This window comes from Lissotriton helveticus, chromosome 8 (genome assembly GCF_964261635.1).
Source record: "Lissotriton helveticus chromosome 8, aLisHel1.1, whole genome shotgun sequence".
NCBI classification, from domain to species: domain Eukaryota; kingdom Metazoa; phylum Chordata; class Amphibia; order Caudata; family Salamandridae; genus Lissotriton; species Lissotriton helveticus.
Window position 1 is genome coordinate 1153390066 of NC_136069.1, and position 22883 is coordinate 1153412948.

The 22883-nt window shown below is 43.0% G+C and overlaps 1 protein-coding gene across 2 annotated transcripts in view; it reads right to left on the reverse strand.

The window, feature by feature from the left end:
* Positions 1–22214, reverse strand: part of ADPRHL1 (ADP-ribosylhydrolase like 1) — a 290079-nt gene extending 267865 nt beyond the window's left edge. The window contains exon 1 of one of the 2 annotated variants that reach the window (XM_078658054.1): positions 21919–22214. In XM_078658054.1, the coding sequence (XP_078514180.1) occupies positions 21919–22132 (214 nt within the window). In that variant the 5' untranslated portion in view covers positions 22133–22214. The remainder of the gene's footprint in view (positions 1–21918) is intronic. The other variant, XM_078658053.1, reaches the window with a different exon arrangement.
* Between the last annotated feature and the right edge of the window lie 669 nt (positions 22215–22883).

Genomic DNA, 22883 nt, shown 5'->3' on the forward strand with positions numbered 1-22883 from the left:
CACATGCTGTCTTCAAAATACATACAAATAGTGAGTCACTCATTCATGCATCTGTGCTCTAAGTAATATCCCCCACCGAACCATACAGACACTGATACTCAAAAAAACAACTAATAACCCATATACACACTCATGTAGCTACTCACCAACCCATGCAGCCACTTATACACAAAGTGAGACACAGATGCAGATATTTAAATATTTAAACATTACTCGCTAATATATGTATTCACTAAGATACATTTAATAAGTCAGTTAACCAATCAATTTTACACAAAAAAACATCCATTTAGACATTTATTTACCCATTTATTCTTCCATCAACCTTTAGATATACATATATAAAAAATATTTATTTTTCAGAAAGATACACATTCACTGGATGATGTCATCAGTGATGTCATTTGAGATGTCATCAGTGATGTCATGAGTGATGTCACTGACCATGTCATGAGTGATGTAATATGTGACGTCATCAGCAGTGCATTGCACGCGCAAGTTATAGTGAGTCCAACTAACTATAACGTGGGAATTTCAATGGTTTTATGCGAGTAAAATTTCCACCTAACTATAACTGGTGTGAAACCTATGTTTTTTTCAGTGAATTTAATAGGTTTTTTAAATGCTAATTCCTAACTATAACTGGTGTGAAACCTATGGTTTTTTCAGTGAATATATATATATATATATACATATATATATATATATATATATATATATATATATATATATATATATATATATATATATATATATATATATATATATAAAATTTCTATGGCAAAATGAAACCCCTCATTTTGTTCCTTTTCAAATTAAATGTATTAAGTGTTACCACTTTATTCCAATCAAGATGACTTCAGGTGTGCCATACTTTTGTCATAAGTAAGACTGTTAGCGTTCTAGTTGTTCTTTAAAACACTCTGGGACATTCTGTCATTGGGCTATAGTTGGGCTACATCTGGCTGATATTTGGGCTACATTTGGGCTCTTTTGTCTCTGGTGGCCATCTTGGGAGACTGCATATCAGAATTTTTTTAATGAAATATAAGAGGATTTGAGAAGTCACTCAAAATGTGGCCTAATTTTTCTTTCTTCAGCAATAATCATAATTTCTATGGCAAAATGACCCCCCTCATTTTGTTCCTTTGCAAATTAAATGTTTTAAGTGTTAACACTTTATTCCAATCAAGATGACTTCAGGTGTGCCATACTTTTGTCATAAGTAAGACTGTTAGCGCTCTAGTTGTTCTTTAGAACACTCTGGGACATTCTGTCATTGGGCTATAGTTGGGCTACATCTGGCTGATATTTGGGCTACATTTGTTTTTTTTTGTCTCTGGTGGCCATCTTTGGGCTACATTGGGCTACATTGGGCTACTTTGGGCTACATTTGGGCTCTAACATATATATAGCCCAATGTAGCCCAATATATATTTTTTCAAAGTTAATTTTCGTAAAAACCACTGGAGCATATATCTCGAGACATAGCAAAGGCACATCGGGGTACCAGTCCCTACAATTTTGCCAAGTTTGGTGGAAATCCATTCAGCCGTTCGGGCTAAAAGTGAGTCCAACCGCCCTATGGAAATTAACATGGGGAAAACACGTTTTGGGACCCCCTTTTTATCTCGGCCCCCGCTTGACGGATCCCCCCGAAACTTTCAGGGAAGGAGCGGAGCGCAGCGAGGCAAAGCTAAGGAAAATTACAGGCAGATCCCTCATTCGGCGCCAAAGTTATTCCCAATAGAATGTTGCGGATTTCCTATAAAAAACGATCCTAACTATAACTACCTACTGGCGACCGCCAGTAGGTAATATATATATATATATATATATATATATATATATATATATATATATATATATATATATATATATATATTTTCACTGAAAAAAACATAGGTTATAGATCATGTCACATATTACATCATTCATGACATGGTCAGTGACATCACTGATGACATCACTGATGACATCTCAAATGACAACACTGAGGACATCACTGATGACATCTCAAATGACATCACTGATGACATCACTGATGACATCACTGATGACATCTCAAATGACATCACTGATGACATCACTGATGACATCTCAAATGACATCACTGATGACATCACTGATGACATCTCATTTGACATTACTGATCACATCACTGATGACATCATTCATGTGATAATACGATGAACCTCTTCAGACTCTAATATAACCTTAGAAACACTCAGTGTAAACAGACACTCACAGACTGTCACTCATCCATGGAGTTACTCACACACCTAGTCAGTCATGCAAAGAATCAATCACACCTCCATTTCCTCAACTATACAGTTATACACACCTTACTTATTCAAACATATACTAACACATATTTACTCTCTTATACAATCCCTGATACAAGTTCACAATGATCCATACAGCCACTCACACATTCACTGGCTCTTATGCACAGTTATTTATATATGTCAACTCTCACATGTACTGTGTTTTACATATGTACTTACTTTGACATGTAGCACTGAGATATCCATTTACTCACCAATACACTCATGCACACAGTCAACCGCCCATACAGCTGTTTCCACATGCACTTTTGAACCCATACATCTAGTGAATCAACTGCTCACACATCTATGCACAGAGTCATACACCTCCCAGCCACCCACACACACACTCAGTCTCCCATAAAAATACTTGGGCAACCAATCAATAACCCATATAGTTACTCATATAGCTACTGATCAACACATGCAACAGTTTACAGAACAACAGACATAATGATGCACAAATTAAGACAGTTTAGTCACTAACCCATGCACTCAGTGAGACACATTTAATCACTCACTCATAGACCAGTCATGCACCTACTAAATCCTTCATCCAGACACTTATACATCCACTCATTCTTCAATATGTAAGACATATTTTAACTTTACAGAAACATACAGTCACTGGATGTTGTCATCAGTGATGTCATCAGTGATGTCATTTGAGATGTCATCAGTGATGTCATCAGTGATGTCACTGACCATGTCATGAATGATGTAATATGTGAGATGATCAGCAGTGGATTGCGGGTGCGCGATATATAGTTAGTGCAACTAACTATATATGCGGATTTCAATGGTTTTGTGTGAGTAAAATAAGGTTTTGTAAATGCTAATTCGTAACTATATATGGTCTATAACCTATGGTTTTTTCAGTGAGTTTTCAAGGTTTTGTAAATGCTAATTCCTAACTATATATGGTCTATAACCTATGTTTTTTTCAGTGAATTTCAATGTTTTTTTAATAGCAAATATCAAAAGCTGTAAAATGTATTCTTCTTTTAAAGGAAAAATATATTTTATATGTATTTAATATAATTTTTTTATGTATATACATTTTTTGAGGGAACAAATTTATCAACTATCATGCTGAAGAAGAGTGTGGGGGAAAAAAAACAAAGAGGAGGACTAAGAGGAAAGAACAATCAGTTCAAAAATACAATTGCTTTAAAGCATGAAGTGCTTTTCCACACATTTACATTTAAATAACCCATATTAGAACATACAAAATATCTACAGAGGAGACGGTGTACATTGAATTTTAGACTCTTCATTGGTACCTACATGTTGGTACTTACATCACCCACACAACACAACAGCTCTATTCAGAGCTACCCTACCTCAAAGCACTCTAAAATATTATTTTAATATTTCCCTTGGTTTTCCGCTTGTTACGCTTTCCGGAACGCTACCCGGTGCGCGGACCGGGCGCTAACCGTGCGAAAATTTGAAAAAAAAAGGTTGTTTTTTTTTACATATATGGGCCTCCTCAGCCACCCTCAGAAAACCTAGGGGGTCAGGATATGTCTCCCGTGCCCCCTTATACCCATTCCCAACATTGTTTATCCTCCATCTTGTGACTAAATTCGTCCGAAACACAAGATGGCGGACTCCCGTTACGCTACCGGAGAGCTACCCGGTTCGCGTACCGGGTAGCGCTTCCACCACGAAAAATCGAGAAAAATTTTTTTTTCTTTTTTTGCCCCGCGGGGCCCTTTAATAGCCCCCACATCAATCCTAGGGGGTCAGGAGGGGTCTACCTTGCCCCCTTTCATTCATTTCCCCCTTCGTTTATTTCCACCTCTTGTCTCTCGATCCTACCGAGAGACAAGATGGCGGCCGCTCCGGACTGTTTAGAATGTTGACAGTCACCGGAGAGCCAATCCGCTTCTCTTCGCGAAGTTCCGTTACGCGTCTGGTACGCGAACCGCGGCGCTAACCGGGACGCTGTCACAGATATTTATATTTTTTTGAACGTTAATTTCTCAAAATCCACTGGAGCACATATCTTGAGACCTAGCAAAGGCACATCGGGCAAACAGTCTCTACAATTTTGCCAAGTTTCATAGAAATCCATTCAGCCGTTCGAGCTAAAAGTGAGTCCAACCGCCCTATGGAAAACTCAATGTTAAAAACACGTTTTGGGACCCCCCTTTTTTCTCGGCCCCCGCTTGACGAACCCCCCCCAAACTTTCAGGGGACGCTCAGAAACAAAATGTGCCATTTTCCTGAAAATTTCAGCCAATTCCGTCCATCAACGCCAAAGTTATTCAACATTGAATTTTCAGAAATCCCTATTCAAAAAAATCCTAACTATATATACCTACTGGCGACTGCCAGTAGGTAATATATATATATATATATATATAACATTTCTATGGCAAAATGAAACCCCTCATTTTGTTCCTTTTCAAATTAAATGTATTAAGTGTTACCACTTTATTCCAATCAAGAGGACTTCAGGTGTGCCATACTTTTGTCATAAGTAAGACTGTTAGCGTTCTAGTTGTTCTTTAGAACACTCTGGGACATTCTGTCATTGGGCTATAGTTCGGCTACATCTGGCTGATATTTGGGCTACATTTGGGCTCTTTTGTCTCTGGTGGCCATCTTGGGAGACTGCATATCAGAATTTTTTTAATGAAATATAAGAGGATTTGAGAAGTCACTCAAAATGTGCCCTAATTTTTCTTTCTTCAGCACTAATCATAATTTCTATGGCAAAATGAACCCCCTCATTTTGTTCCTTTGCAAATTAAATGTTTTAAGTGTTAACACTTTATTCCAATCAAGATGACTTCAGGTGTGCCATACGTTTGTCATAAGTAAGACTGTTAGCGCTCTAGTTGTTCTTTAGAACACTCTGGGACATTCTGTCACTGGGCTATAGTTGGGCTACATCTGGCTGATATTTGGGCTACATTTGTTTTTTTTTGTCTCTGGTGGCCATCTTTGGGCTACATTGGGCTACATTGGGCTACATTGGGCTACATTTGGGCTCTAACATATATATAGCCCAATGTAGCCCAATATATATTTTTCAAAGTTAATTTTCGTAAAAACCACTGGAGCATATATCTTGAGACATAGCAAAGGCACATCGGGCTACCAGTCCCTACAATTTTGCCAAGTTTTGTGGAAATCCATTCAGACGTTCGAGCTAAAAGTGAGTCCAACCGCCCTATGGAAAACTCAATGTTAAAAACACGTTTTGGGACCCCCCTTTTTTCTCAGCCCCCGCTTGATGAAACCCCCCCCCCCAAACTTTCAGGGGACGCTCAGAAACAAAATGTGCAATTTTCCTGAAAATTTCAGCCAATTCCGTCCATCAACGCCAAAGTTATTCAACATAGAATTTTCAGAAATCCCTATTCAAAAAAATCCTAACTATATATACCTACTGGCGACCGCCAGTAGGTAATATATATATGTGTGTGTATGTGTGTATATATATGTATAAACACACATACACTCACATACATATATGCACATGTATCTCTATATATGTATATATATAGTATATATACATATATTTATATATATATATATATATATATATATATATATATATATATATATATATATATATATATATATATATAATGGATAAATATTAAACTTAGCTAATATTATAGGTAAGTATTAACACCAGCCTCCCTTAGACATCCAAATTGCACCACACATGGCCGTAACCATGCGTGGCAAGGGTTAGCCATAAGGCCTGCAGCCACCACACCATAGCCATCGAACCCCATGCCACTCAGGGCCTAAAGCCAAAAGTGCTGCACTTCGAGGTCATTTTGGGCATTTTTATACTCGTAATAATTAAAAGGATGAACGATGAACTATACTCTCACCGGGAGAGTACCAGACTAAAAATCCTGCTCGTCACGATCACTGCATAAGAGATTGCCCTCCAACAGAGAAAGGATGCATTCACCACCATAGACTATTTCAGATCGTTTTTCAAGGTGGAGTTGCAGAGAAACCACATTTGTTTTTCTTTGGATGAGTTCGAGAAGTTGGGTGTATTTGTCCTTTACAGATGCAGAGCTCCTACTGGGGAACCTGCTATGTTTATATTTGCAAGTACTTCCCACTGACGTTTAATTTCTGGGAAATGAGCATTGGTGCCAGAATGGGTCTTCACCTGATTATTTATCCAAAAAGAGTCCACAGTTTGGAACAAAATGTCTACCCAACTGGAGTACTTTCTACTGGCAATTAGTAAGTGCTACGTTGGTGGGTAAAGGCATAGTGCACATTCTTCTCTACCGCTGCATAAAGGAGCATGAGGTAATGTCTCTAGTGGCCATGTGTGCTGTAATTTTAGCAAAGTGATTGTGCCTCGATTGTCTTCATACTGAAATCTGTGTCAACGTGAATCCTCATATAGAGAAGATGGCGAGACTTCAAAGAGTTGAATCTCCACCAAACAAAGGTGCTTCCTCTTATTTATATGATGTAAGCACTTTTTTGTTTACTGGAGATTTGCACATATTCCCCAGGGGACCATGTGGGAAGCCTCAATGCCCCCACGGTTCCAGCCGGCTCACTGCTTCCTGCAGAGCCGGCATTGGTCCCGCAAGCAGGGAGCAGCTAATAATGCTGCTCTGTGCATGTGGGAGCAATCCTTTCATCTGTTTTCCTGAAACAGATTAAAAGTCTGCTCCCAGCGAGCGGGAGCAGTTTTCATGCTACTGCTTGCTGGGAGCAGAATTACAGTTTGCCCACTCTTGGCAGAAGCTGTCAAAGTTCCCGTCAAGCAAAAGCAAACTGCTGTCTCCCCAGGATGGACACCTCATAAAATAGGGTGCCGGCCCTGGGGTGTGGCAGTCCCCAGGGCCATTAATGATTCCACAAGGGGGGCTGCATACCCCCCTCCTTCATTGTGCACAGGCCAGCCCCAGGCAGGTGTTGGTCCCCTGGGCTGAAAACGGCTCGTGAGGAGGACAGCACAGCCCCCTTTCCACTTATATTGGCCATGTCCTAAGGAGATGATGGTTCCCGGGGCTGAATATGGCCAAGGAGGAGGGACCACATGGCCCTCCTCCAGCTTTTTAAAAGTATTTTGTCCCAGGGAGGTGGCGGTTCCCGGGGCAATATCAAAACCAGGAGGCCAAGACCCTGGGAATTGGTGGTCCCCAGGGTCTTTAAAGTCCTACTGAGGGGGGGGCCACATGCCCCTTTATAATTTTACTGACAAAGCCCCAGGGAGGTGGCGGACCCTGGGCACAAACTGGTTATAGGGAGGTGGGGCACATACACCCTCCTCCCCCTTTTAAATATTTAATTATGCACCCAGGACCTGGCCCACCCGGGGGCTGGAAAAGAAACAAGCACAGTAGACAGCGCTTGTTTTTTTCTTTTCAATTTTTTCCCAAGGTTCGCATATCCTCTGCAATTTCACAGCAAAAATTAGAAATATTTTTTTAATGCTTTTTGACCCTGGTATACATTTCTTTTTCGTTTAATATCTCAAAAACTGCTGAACGGATTTACACCCTATATATAGGGTAATACTTACCTATAATATTTTTGCCACACATATGTTTTTACTATGCATGTCTTCACTATGAAAATGTAAGTATTTAGGATCTGCTAAATAAAATAATTATATTAACACACTGTCCAGAGTGCCAGCTCATACTTTGATTTGGATGAATTGAAGATGAACAATTTTTTTTAAATTTTTTTTTTTTTTTTTTTAAATAAAGGTTTTATACTCAACTGTAAAATACTTACATTTTCGTGGTGAAGGCATTTGTGGTAAAGGTATGTCACTTGTACCGTCATACATCCTACAAAAATGAAGGGAGAGGCAGCTGCACCTTACTTACTGACTTCGAGTTTGAACAAGGAACACTTGTGTCACCCTGGGAATAGCTTGAATGTTCATCAATCCAGGGAAGTAACTTGAATGTTCATCAGCCCAAGCTCTTTGTTGAATGTAGTGTGTGTGGCTAAGTAGCCTTATTGTTATCCAACATAGGGATTCCACCATGTATTATGTGAATATATATGCACACATGTGTGTGCTGCTATTTTTATTTTTATTTGAAGTGTTTAGTCATACGTGAAAATGGTGCAAAAGGATCAGAGCTACTTCTCTCAATTTGTGGGAAGGGCAATGTTTCAAAAATAGTAAACTACTCCTCACACACTGACACCTGATTCAGTGTCATGCTTCATCATTGGGTTCTCCCCGCCCTTCTACGGGACAGGGCGTGCTACGACTTACGTAGACGCAGGAGCACTTTATTCAGTGATTGGTGAGTATGTGTAGTGCGTGGGATCGTGAAAAGAAAATGTAAGATGGTTAAAAATCCTCTGGCTAGTTGAACGAAAATACTTTATTGTCTTCCTTGGCTGAGAATAGTAAAAGTTGGGTGGTGTAGATGGTGTACTATAATGAGTCACCTCCTACAAGGTCGACATGTTTCAGAAGCCATCCCCTTGGCTTTCTTCCTCAGGACCAGAAAACTGATCCCTGTTACACCTCAATGGGTGATAGAATAAATGTACATATGCCTGATTGTCACAAACACTGTCCTTTGTTCCCTGTTATGGGAGTAGAAAAATATACCATTTGTATATCTTAAGAACCTGAAAAGAAAAATACCATGGTACCATGAAGAAATTACCTACAACAGGGTTGCACAAGAGAAATATATCACAAAAAAGCTTAAAACTTTCCACGTGATGGTGATGTGAATAGATAAAGATAAATGATGAAAGCCATGATTTATCCAAAATATTTTTCTTTTCAGGTTCTTAAGATATACAAGTGGTATATTTTTCTACTTCCATAACAGGGAACAAAGTACAGTGTTTGTGACTATCAGGCATATGTACATTTATTCTATCACCCATTGAGGTGTAACAGGGATCATTTTTTTGGTCCTGAGGAAGAAAGCCAAGGGGATGGCTTCTGAAACATGTCGACCTTGTAGTAGGTGACTCATTATAGTACACCATCTACACCTCCCCACTTGTACTATTCCCAGCCAGGGAAGACAATAAAGTTTTATCGTTCCACAATCCACAGAATTTTTAACCATCTCACATTTTCTTTTCACGATCCCACGCACTACACATACTCACCAATCACTGAATAAAGTGCTCCTGCATCTACATAAGTCATAGCATGCCCCGTCCCATAGAGGGGCGGGAATACCCCAATGATGAAGCATGACACTGAATCAGGTTTCAATGTGTATGGGGCATTTTACAATTTTGTGAAACATTGCCCTTCCCACAAATTGAGAGGAGCTCTGATCCATTTTTCACGTATGACTAAACACTTCAAATAAAAATAAAAATAGTAGCACACACATGGGTGCATATATATTCACATAATACATTGTAGAATCCCTATGTTGGATAACAGTATCAAGAGGAGGACGATTCTACCTTTTTCCTCTTCACTCCCTCCTTTGATTTTTTGTTTAAGTAGCCTTATTGACTGGTCATCTAAATATGATTACACTGCTCCCCCACCATTCCCCATATTTTCATGGTTCATCTTCTTCCATCCTAAAATATATTTTTAGGTGTTCTGTGATAAAACTGTCCAGACAAATGGCACGATCGAGGGGGGCTTTGCTGGAGTGAGTTACCAATGTGGTCACCTCCATTCTTGTGAATTGTGAGGATGTATGTACTTAACACATTTAGGGGCATATTTACAAGGGTGATGCGCCACCGGATTGTCACTTTTACCGATGTTCTTGTGCCACATTGCCCTGCACCATATTTACAAAGTGGAGTTAATCCACTTTTTATGGCTTAACACCGCTTTGTAAAACTGGTACCCTTTCACACAGATTTCTGTGTGAAAGGCGTGTGCAATGGCTGTCGCTGTGGACATTCCACCGCAACAGCCATTGCTTTTTTGACGCTGCCCCAGATTTACAAACAAATGTAAATCTGAAGCAGCGCAAAAAAAACACTAATGCCATGCCATTCCATCTGCTGCCTCTAAGGAGATAAGAAATTCATACCTCGATTGAAGCTACAGAATATATAACTTCCCCTGCCCACCAAGTCTATACAGGAAAGGATCCATAGTATAATGCCTAATGATTGCTTATAACTCCTCGCCAGGAAAACACAAAGGATAGACAAAATAGGACATTTGTTATGCTTTGCAACCAAAACAGATAAAAGAAGATTCAATACTGGAACAATTAGTTCTTGTGCAGCAGCTATTTTCCTTTGCATCAGGGGGAAGGGATGAACTTCACGAGGCTAATATTTCTTTTGTCTTTGGGAACTAATTGCTGAGGCACTAAACAGTCTCATAGGTGCCTGCCTGGGCGCTGTCCAGTGTAAACCTGTTGAATGAACTGCAACTCATCACCCTCCACAACTCTCCACTGACTTTTTTCCTTTTCAAATGGAACTGCTGCTACAAAATCAAACAACCCCACTAGATTACGTGAATTAATATTGTCCACTGTGTACCTGCATTTGTATTTGACCCTTCTTCGCCACACCAAAGGTTCCTCTTCGTAACACATGGAAGTCGTCCTTGCTTGGTGACTTGTACTACTACGTGCTCAAGGTCCCCACGCCACATCTTGCGTCCTCAGGTTGTAACCTGTTACCAAAAGCTAGATCCAACCTGGTATGGGACTAGATAGGGCATAATGATTGGACTTTTCCTTTCAGACATGTCAGTTTCCTTTTCAAAGAAGCTCTCTCAGTTTCCTTTTCAAGTAAGATAACCAATTAAATATGAGCTGGCCACGTTGCTTGGCTTTGCATGGTTCTTCAAATCAATTTTGCTTAATAGGCAGTACAGATGAAGGTTAAGAATAAAGTCAACCGATGGTCATTGTGATCTGCAAATTCTGGAGGTCATGCTTTTGATGGAACCGAATGCATATACTCAATTAATAATTACCAATATCCAAAACAGACAACCCCTGAGGATTGGAGGTGAAGCACCAATCTCACAATCTATTTGCCCCTTCCCGGGCCAACCATACTCTGTCAAAGACCATTCCATGCTTCAAGCAAGGTTGGGGACCATAAAATGTCTTTTAAAGCATAGTTAGGACAATTGAGGAAGGCTATCCATTTCCACCTAAAGACGATATGCAAACAGACCCTTTACCATTTGACCTTACATAAAGGAGCATAGAACAGCGCAATCATCCTGCAATGCCACGACTATGCAAATTCCATGTCCACAGAGAGTCACTAAAATCTGATCTACAGACTTTGGTGCAGAATAATGCTGAGCGATCAAATGCAGGTGTAGACCTTATGATCATGTATGAGCAATGGTAGAAGCATTGCGTCAACTCCCTTTTATATGGCGCCACAATCTTAAGATCCTCATTTTGATTCATACAGCATTTCGCTATACAAGACCTATTAACATCAGCTCCACTGTCCAAAGACACGGTGTTGCAAGATTGTAGCCTTTTAGCAGCCGCCTAGCCCCCAGATTTAAACTACTTTTAGGAAGATCCTGAAACTCAGATTCCTTCATTGAGTGTTCTTCGAGCAATATCCCTACATCTAAACTTTGGTGGTGTAATTGAAGCAGCCTTCATGCTGTGGTGGGTGGTGTTAACAAATGCTTTAAAGACGTTTACATGTGACATGCTGAACGATACAAAAATGTCAAACAATATATAATAAAGAAATCTGCAAAAACACTGCTCAGCAACAGGGAGCAAAGATGCCATATCATGATCTTAATCTTTAAGGACAGCATTATTGGCAATTGTGATATATTGAATTGGAGGGGATTACAAAAGTTGTGATGGGAGTGCTTGAAACTTTGGGGCATATTTAAGAGAAAATCTCGGAGCACGGAGCTGTGCCAAAGTTGGCAATGCCACATTCCGACATTTTCAAAACACAGGGATGCGCCCTATACACAAGAAAACAGCGCACCCCTTTGTTTTCCCGCGCACTGGCGCTAGATTTAGCAGCATGGCGCGAAAGCAGGCACCCTTGCACCATAGTACAAGGGTGCCTGCATTGCAGGGAATGATTATGCGCAGGAAGGTGCGTCTTCCTGCACATAAACAATCATTAATGATGATTTGTGACTTCTGTCTGCTGCAGAATGCAGCACATATAGAAGTAGCAAATCATCATTATTTAATGATTGTTTATGTGCAGGAAGGGATACCTTCCTATGCATAAACAATCATTAATGGCATTTTACTCTTTCTATGTGTGCTGTAGAATGCAGCACACATAGAAAAAGCAAAAATGAAGAGGAATAAAAGTATTTCTCCTTGTTTCGCCATTCTAACACCTGCTCTTGAATGGCATTCGTTTTTGGTGCCGTCTCAGATTTACACATCCTTGTAAATCTGGGCTAGAGTCAACAGCAATGGGTGTTGAGGTGGAGCACCAACAGCAACACCCATTGCACGCCCCTTTCACACTAAGTGATGCGTGTAATGGGGCTTTGTTTACTAGGCGGCGTTAAGCCACAAAAAGTGAAGGGCATATCACCACCAGAACATTGCTAAAAGTGTTTTGGTGGCCATATCCCCTTGTAAGTATGCCTAATTGCCTTCCAAGATATGAAGGATAAGCGCTCTGAGCCAAAGTCCATTACTTTTTTTTGCAGAATTAAGAATGAAATATGGGCATTGTAGACAATATTACTCAGCTTTCCAAAAGCCAGGTTCTACACTAACTTCTGTTTAACCAGACAAAGTTGCTGCAGAACATGGAAAACATTCTGCTGCTAAAATGCATCCACAAAAAGATAAAGACCACTGACAACATTCATAACCTAAGCTACTGTGGCATCAATAGCTGCCATTTTTCTGAGGTCCATGTGTGATGTGATGCTCCAGTCAGGGTTTTTTTCTCTGAATTATGGGACTTCTAGTCCTGTTTTATGTGGAATAAACAATACTATAAGTCACAGGATTAAAAAAACACACCTGGACTGGAGCAGCACATCACAGATGGACTTTGGAAACCTGGAAGGGTTGGGCAACTGGAAAAAAACTGCCCTCTCTTACCTGAAACAGTGACCCAACATTCACAGTAAATAGCCTTCATTTTACAGTGTTTAAGTACGGGTTCTGCACACTTCAATATGAAAATTAAAATTGTAGAAAAAAAATCTAATACTGTCCTACTGGTCTTCATTTTTTAGGTCGAGCCTAGGCAGCGTGCATGCACTGTCTTAGAGACATGCTGTATTCACTCTGTGGGCTTCGAACACGCCCAGCGCTTTTCATTAGTAGTTTGGTCTGCCTTTCGAAATTCCTTTGGTGCCGTTGGTGAATAGTTAACATTTGTCACGCCTTTTGGCTGTTTTGTTTCCACCCTGGAGATTGCCCCTGCTACATGGATTCTTTCACTATCTCCCATATGTTTAGTTTCTGTACACTCCTTTCAGTTTAGCCTTTGTTGCATATGCTTTCTGGCATCATTTACACATGGCCTTGGCCTCTTCATCACTATCCTTCTCCATACTGTGCCCGGCTCACATTCGCCCTTTCCTTCACTTAACTCTTATGCCTGCCCTGTTTCTCTGTGCTCATCAGAGCCTTTTCTACTCTTCCTGCTCTCCCTTTCTCGTGCTGGGCAGCGAGGAAGAAAGTGGACTTCTGAGTCTTGCTGCTGCTAGCAGACCCAATCCCTTGTGGTCAAACCCATCTCCTCCCTGGGAAAGTTCAGTTCCGTCCACAGGCTCCACCCTGGCCCCTAACTGGCTCTACGCCTTTCTCCTCTTCCTGTCTTTGTACGCGTTCTCCCCACTGATGCACCAGTTAATTCACACTTTCAATTTCGAGGTGCCTTATTGACCACGTTGTCGGTGCTTTCCTTGCAGCAGTCTTCCTTATACGTTTATTACTAGCTGGTGTTGTGATGAATGCCTCTTCTTTCACCTCAGCAACTTTTTCCTGCCCTTCCCCACACACTAAGATTCCTTGCTCCATCCTCCTCTTCCTTTGCCCTCCTCTGTCCCTCCCATCCTCTGATTCTTCCTGCCCTCTGTGTCAAATCCCCCTTCTGTTGTCCCTCCCTCCTCCCATCCAGTAATCCTGCCTGTCCTCTATGGCCTCGCCTCTCTCCCCTGTGCCTCTTTAAACTGGGCCATGCTGGCACCTGTCTGGCCCAGGCTGGGGGTGTCCCTCTGCCAGCTGCCACAGCCTGGCCTCTTCCTTCGCTCAAACCTAGAGCAGAGCCACGTAGCTGACAGCCTCCGTGGAAGGATCAGCTTCAGCGTGAGGTACTGCCCATCTGTAAAGTGTGGTCAGACTGTGAGTGACCCGTCTGTACTGGAGTCTCAGTGGAATGTGGAATTGAGCAGTCTGTTGGTGTGTCCTTCTCTGAGCACTCTGCTCTAAACTTGAGGTCTGCGTATGTCCCTGTCTCTAATCTCAAACCCAGCGACTCTCTCTTCTCTTATCTGAAACTGGAGTTTTGTGCCCCTTTTTTCAGGTTATCTCAGGGGGTGTGCTTGTGCCTTATCCCTTGTGATTGTATCCCCCATGTGAGTGAATTGGTGTGTAATGGATCTTGCAGTTGTATCTTTGCTTGACTGTGTGCATTTGATAGACGTAACCTTGCACGTTTGCGGACATCCCTCCTCGAGTTTCTCACTGTGACCATCTGATGGATGGGGGTGCATTTCCAATAGGTTTTATGTATGCTTTCTAAGGTGACGTTGTGGTGGATGAGTGCCTTTTTAACCCTTAGTAAACCCAATGTGTAACTGTGATTTTGTTTTTATGACTGGCGCAGCAGGGAGCGGAGCAGGCAGCGTGGGCTTTCAGTGCAATATTTACTTGTTTCTCCGGGGTTCCTCAGGACTGGATATGAGTGCAAGGCGTTTGGGAGGCTGTTCCCCCCCTCTGGTACCGGTTCTCTTTCACTAACACTTTTATGCCCATGCATGTCGCTGGTTAGGTTGAACCATGTTCCTTTTACTGGCCCTTGTATTTAACTTTCTGCAGCCTGGGGTCAGAAGGGCACGTGTTGCTTGCAGAGGTGACCACATCTGGATATTGTGAATGTATAAACTGTCAGTGTCAGTGGATGTGGCAGAGGGACAGGGGTGGAAGGCGGCCAGCTAGGCTGACATTCTATCCCCGGGTGTTAAATTATTTCAGCAGTGGCCGAGCATTTGGTGCCTATGTGTTAACAAGCTGGAGCTGAACTGCACCCTCTTTGTGTGTGTCCAGGCCCCAGCAGGTGAGTGGAACCTTCTTAAAGGTGGAATCAGGGGCGTAACACAGGCCCCCACAGCCCATGCAGAGCGGGTGGGGCCCTAGCTCCAAGGGGCCCCCTCGGCACTGACTGAACTCTGGTCGGGAGAGCTCCTGATTGAGCCCGGAGGAGGCCCCCCTAAGTATCGTGCAGAGAGGCCCCCTCACTTTTCGTTACGCCAGTGGGTGGAATCATTTTTAATCATTCGTTGAATGTGCCCGTTCTTGAGATTCTGTCGCAACTGCTCTGGCCCAAATATAGTCCTATCTTTAAAAAAAAAAAAGTGTTTTTGAGCTCCACTGATACGGAGTTTAATCCATTGCTGCCTTGTTTTCGAGCTCTCTACTGCCGCAGCACCACACACTAGACACCCTTTGCTATTGGTGAACTGGAACTTCCATGAGGAAAACTGCAAGTCCCAGAATGCAATGGGCTTGAGCAATCACACCTGGCGTGGGGATTCTGGGTATCTCTGGCAATGTCATTCCGAATTTATAAAGCAACTGCAAAGTATCAAGGAGCTTGTGTAGGAAACAACTTCAAAAGTAGCTTAAAGTAAATCTCTCTTACTTAAATCTATATATATTTGTCTTTTATCCTTATAGCCTTACATTCTTGCGTCCAAACAGGATGTAATTAGTGTTTCTTCACCATCAATCAGAAGTTGTTGTGCACTGTGTTATTAAGGCCGGTTGGAGCTTAGCATTAAAATATTGCTAAGGAGGTGTGGGTGCTTAACTGCATTCCATAAGTGCTCCTAAGAGTATATGTGAGTCGACGACAAATGCACATCCTCATGCTCCTCAAATCCCCTTCCTCTTGCATCACACATCCACTTCCCCAGTGCAGTATCTCCTTTCTCTTCCACTACCCTTCCTTTCAAACAAATTACCTTTCCCTCTCCACTAACCTCCTGTTCTATGCACTTCCCCCAGCCTATGCACTTGTCTCCCTTCCACTGCCCTGTACCCACTCAATCTGCATATTCCCACCCTAAGCAGTGCCTCTTACCTGTACTGCGTCTTTCCCAGTGTATTGTTTCTCTTCGCTGTGTACTGTACTTCCCCATGCATTTACCTTATAGTCTCAGGTCAGCTGAGCACCAGTGCAGCACCACCACCTCAGCATCACTCAGCACCACCTGAGTATCATTCAGAATCACCTGAGCACCTCCACAGCACCACCTCAGCATCAGCACAACCCCATCTTGGCATCAACACAGCACCACCTTTTAATCATGCACCACCACCAGTGCAGCACCACCTCAGCACCAGCTCAGGACCACCTCAGCACCAGCGCAACACCACCTCAACATCAGCATAGCACCATCTTAGCATCAGCACAGTACCACCTCTGCATCAGTGCACCACCATCAGCGTAGCTCCACCTCAGCACCAGCACAGCCCCACCTCACAGCAAATCAGCACCAATGCAGCATGACTTGGGCATCAGCCCATTACCTCAACATAGCACCAACTCAGCACCACCTGAGCACAAGCTCAGTACTACCTGAGCACCAGCGCAGCACCACCACCTCAGCATAATTCAGCACCACTACAGCATTGCTCAGCAGCACCACAGTGTCACTCAGCATCACCTCAGCATCAGCATAAGTTCCTCCTGAGCACAAACACAGCAATGCCACAGTACAGCACCAATTCAGCATCACTCAGGACCACCTGAGCACATGCTCAGCATCACCTGAGCACCAGTGCAGCACCACCACCTCAGCATAACTCCACTACGGTATGACTCAGCACCACCACACCATGACCCAGCACCACCTCAGCATCAGCACAGTTCCATCTGAGCACCACCTCAGCACAGCACCATCTCAGCATCAGCACACCACCTCCTCCTCATCAATGCGCCACCAGTGCAGCACCAACTCAGCATCAGCGGAGCACCAGCGCAGCACCACCTCAGCACCAGTGCAGCCCCACCTCAGCCTCAACTCAGCACCAACGCAGCACCACTTCAGCATCAGTGCATCACTCAGCACCACCTGAGGCCCAGCACAGCACCACCTCAACATCAGCACAGCATCATCTCATTATCAGCTCAGCACCACTTCCACATCAGTGCACCACCACCAGTGCAGCCCCACCTCAGCACCAGCGCATCACCAGCACAGCACCACCTCAGCACCAGTGCAGCACCACCTCAACATCAGCACAGCACCATCTCAGCATCAGCACAGCACCACCTCCGCATCAGTGCAGCACCACTTCAGCATCAGCGCAGAACCACCTCAGCATCAGCGCAGCATCACCTTAGCACAGCACCATCTGAGCACCAGCTCAGCACCACCACCGCAGCACCACACATAATAACACTCTACATAATAAAACTCGGTGTGCCATAACTAAACTCCACATGTTTACACTCAACACAACATAAAAGTGCCCCACATAAATGCACTCAATATCACATACGAGCAATCCACATAAATGCACTCCACATCATGACACTTAATTCCAATAGGCTTAATATCACTCAACGCCACCATTGGCTGTCGGAGCAGGTAAGAGCAGTGGGGAAGTAGGGAGGTGGGGTGGGTCTGGGGGTGGTGGAAGTTGACAGTCTATATGATAGGTAATAATAAATAGAAAATAAATAAAACCATATGGCGAGTGCAAGGTAAGTGGCTTTATTTTATTTTTTTATTTAATATTACCTATCCCGTCATCTGTCGACTTGAACAACCATTGACTCCGCCCTACCACGCCCCACCGCTCTTACTTGTACCGGATGCCACTGAAAGCCACACAGTTACATACCACACAATTAAACTCCACACATTTCAAACACACACTGTATAATTCCACAACAAACTACATATTTCAACAACACAACACAATTCCACAACACACCACACACCTTCAATATACACCACAAATTCCCATATCATGCCACAAAATTTGACAGCTCACCATATAATTCAACTCCCCAACATGCCACTACACAACACACAATACATTTCCACATAATTAACACCATAACACAAAATCACACTCTGAATATTTTCAATACAGTTCATACCATTGAATTACTATCCACATATTTCCAAAGCACACCATACCACATACTTCCACTAGACAACTCCATACCACACCACACAGTTCCACAAGAACCAATTCCAAAACAACACTTCTCTAACTTGCACTTTCACCAACCTTGTCATCTCTCTCCCACACACCCACTGCCCCTCTCATCTCTCCCTCACGGGAAATATCCTTTACAACGCAACTTTTACCACGCAGTGCTATTACAACGCAGGTTTTACAACGAAAACCATTACAACGCATTGCGCTGGGGGGCGCTCTAGGATAGGGAATAGATTTAATTTACTATCCAACACCTTCCCTAGTGTCCACGGGGACTGGAGTTGGAATAGTAAATTAAACTATTTACTATCCAGCACCCCAAAGCGCTATGCGTTGTAATGGTATGCGTAGTAAAACCTGAGTTGTAACAGCATGCGTGGTAAAAGCATGCGTTGTAACGTCATACATCCCTCCCTCACACTGCCACTACCCTTCTCATCTTGCAATTCCATTACCCCCTCTTATCCCTCCCTCATGCTCCCAGTCTCCTCTCTATACTGCCTGCTCACACATGCTACCTTTCTGTACCACCTAGAACTGTGCAAAAGTCCACCTCTCGCCTCCCCCTTCCCCTGGGTGCCTCTCCTACACGTCCCTCTCTCGTTCTCTCTCTCCTGTGCTCTCTCTCTCGCTCTCTCGGGCCCTCTTCCCACCACATTCATAATAGTTCACTTCCGGTCTACAAGCACAATTTCTTTCCCTTGCCTATTCAACATTTCGGTCCCTCAAACCCACGCTATTCTCCTCTTCTTAGGATCTGTTCTGTGTACACAGGAGCTCCCTCTTTGTGTGTCTGTGGCCTGTTCTCCCATTCTTTCTCCCCTTCTTGCTCACTCTTTCTGCTCCTACGTCTAGAGTGCGTTCACCACTTGATGCACAAACTACCTACCCCTCTCTATCTTCCTTTCTATCTATTCTGTGCCGCTCTCATTCCTATCTATTCACCATATCACATAATTCCACTACACAAATGCATTACACAGCACACAATTCCACAACTAACAATTTCAATTCAACCCACATATTTCCACTCTAAACCACATACATCCACTCCACTCCAAACAAAAACACATATATAAAAAACATTGTCATTTATGAGAACTATTGCATTGCAAATGCTTGTTATCCCATGTTTCAGGTTTTTGCTTTTCTGTGTTATAGGGGCCTGAATGCATGAGTGCACCCTTTTGAGTAAAATGTACTTTATAAATCTGAAAAACAAGATCTCTCCTGCAATACCTGCATTTTTACAAAAGCAGTGGTGTAGGCACTAGTGCACCTCATAGGATCTGCCATCAAAAAATTCCCTGAGGACACATTTTATAATTCAGTTGCTCAAAAATATGTTATTGCTAATATATAATCTATAATAAAAAGCAAAAAAAACAGGCAAAGATGTCCTGCAAGGTAAAAGAGAAACACAAATCAACATAAAACAGGAAACCAAACCCTCCCATTATAGTTGCTCATCATCTGACAGATATAGGTATAGCTTTACATCTTAATCACAGCGAGAAGGGGAGGCACAAACCGGTGTCTCAAAATGGCTGCTGTGAGTGGTTAGACTGCCTGACTGGAGCAATGAGCTTTTATGGTGCTAAGAAGGTTTGGGTCCTTTTATCACTCGAGGTTGTCTGAAGAATGCTACAGGCATCTCCTCGGCTGATAGTGTTGGGCAGCCTCCCAGGCCTATCTCTAGTGGAGCTGATATCATAGTGCGTTGGGCCTGGGCCTAGCATTCGTTAGCAGGATAGCGAGCATTCCCTTCAATTGAACACTGGGCACTAAATTTAGACCTGTCTGGCAGCTTATGATGCAGTGGCACACATAATAGTTGCTCTGCTCAGACATGAGTGGTACACAGGCTCCCTTCACCTCTAAAGCTCACGGGTAAGGTCACCTCTAGATCTGAGAAACAACTGAGAATGTACAAATGACACACTACGGTAAAAATACATACCCTATCCTCTGCAAGCGCTCTGTGACTTTAGAGGGGGGAGGGGATCACTACTATGACATTTTGAAATTGACAATAGTGCACAGGCATCAATCCTTAAACCAACAAATGACGCACATCATCAAAGGACAACTGGTAACTCAAGATTTACAGGCAGGAGAAGCAATAACTGACAGTGATGAATGGAAAGACATCAAAAGGTTTTCCACTGTGCCATTCATCTGTCAGTACGGGCTGAGCCTAATCCAAAAATAAAAAATCCTTCTCTGTCCTTTGTGTGGGCTTACTTCTGGCAATTAAAAACTGGAACAATGGTTTAATCTTATTTATTTCATGAAGTTTTTCTACAGCGCCAACGTGTTTCTTCTCAGACATTCCACACTTCTAAGCACTTTGAGACTCTATAGTACAGGGGCACAAAAATATTGGTGCACTTTCAGAAGACGCAGAGCAGGGTTGGAAACATAGTATGCATCATGCAATAAGACACTTAATGAATCAACGAGTTTTGTTTGCTGTCCTTAAGCAGGTTCTCGAGATATTCAATTGTGATTTGTCTCTTTCCTTAATCAATTCAAAATATAGCAAAAATCGTGTTAGCTGGGCGCAAAAAAATGAAAATGCAAGCATAGGCACTAGGCAGCAATGCATAAATGCTATCTTTATAAGGCTAGTTCTTATTTTGGTGGTCAGCATTTAAAAACACATAGGCCTCTTTATCAGGCAGATTGTGGCCTGGAAACTAGCCAATTTAACTATGTTTTAGCTCTTTCGAAAGTTTATTTAAAACATTTGTCAAAGTCCCCTCAAAGGTTAAAAGGTTGAAAGGTCTGCTTAAGGTCTCTGTATCATGAATGCCTGTCGAAGTATTGCTGTCCCCTTGTGTACATTCTGTAATATGATCAGTGCACTCTTCCGGAAGCACCACGCTCAAGTTCCACAACTTTTCTAAAGGTTAGGATGCTGCTCGCCTTGTTAGTTTGTTGCCCCCATTTCTTAATTTGAGCCGGTGGTTTCCGGGACTCGGCACCGCTCATGGCAATCTGTCACATGGTGGCAGTGTCTGTTTAATTTAGAGATGAGTGCAACAACATTTGTTTATTAATACAGTATACATTAAAAATGACAAATGCCTATCCCCCAAGCTCCCCTTAGAGCTTTGAGGGCCTGAATAGTCACAATTCTAGGAGCCTGATGGTTAGTATTTGTGTAAGTTCTGTCATTGGCAGCGATGTCAGGGGCAATGGGTGGAGGAAGCTGGCGAGGGCCCCGGCACTTATTGTGTTACAAATTAAGCACGGGTTGCCCCCTGGCTTACCTGCCACCAGGGCCTCCACCGTGGCCATGTGCATGAGGGTGTTGTCGCTCACGGGCCACTCCTCGGTGGAGAGCACCAGCTTCTCCAGGCCGCCCAGCTCCTTCAGCTCCCGGTGGATCTGCACACCTGAGCCGCAGATCTCCCAGCTGAAGTTCCGGTAGCCCAGCGCATCCCCGACCCCGGTGAGCAGCATGGCGGCCTTGAACTTGTCCATGCTTCCTCCTTTGTCTTCCGGCGGCGCGTGGAGCTCAGCTGTCCCCTTTGTGTCCGGCCGCTCCTGGACTTTATACTGGCTATTGCTCGCAGCATGGGGGTTCTCTGTATAAGGCAAGGCCCGCCCCTCTGGGCTCTGCCGCTGCCCCCTCTTGTCTAAAACAACAGTCTAAACTTAGCCGCTCGCTCTCTATTCTCTTCCAAGTCCCTAATCCTGCTGGGGTGTACATTACTTCTGTGCGACATAGTCAGTGTTTGACGGTGAAGGGCTCCTACAGAGAAAACTGACATCGCAAGTGACTGATGCTGACAACACTTTAGAATCGAAAAAGCTTTGCCTACAAATGCAAGTTGTGTACTTAAAGAGAACATATGACACAGACGTGTGATTCCTTTTATAGTTACACCTTGCAGGGCATATGTAAAACATTGGTAAATCCAACTATGCTAAATAGAAACAAACATATGACCCCTTTACATCACCTAGCACAAATGGCTGCAGCATTATATGACCTCAACACTAACATTATATGACCTGATTATATGACTCAACATTACATTTTGGATTGGCTTATACCAAAGCACCTACATTTATTTTGTGCCTCTCCTATGCCACTGGCATAGCACCACCATGCATGCACCTCAGTATTTACACAAAATGCAAGGCCGGTCGTCAATCCAGGGGTATAGCGAGGGCCCATTCCATCTTTGCTTCAGTTTGAGCAGGGATGAGAGAGTTCCAAGTGTTACGG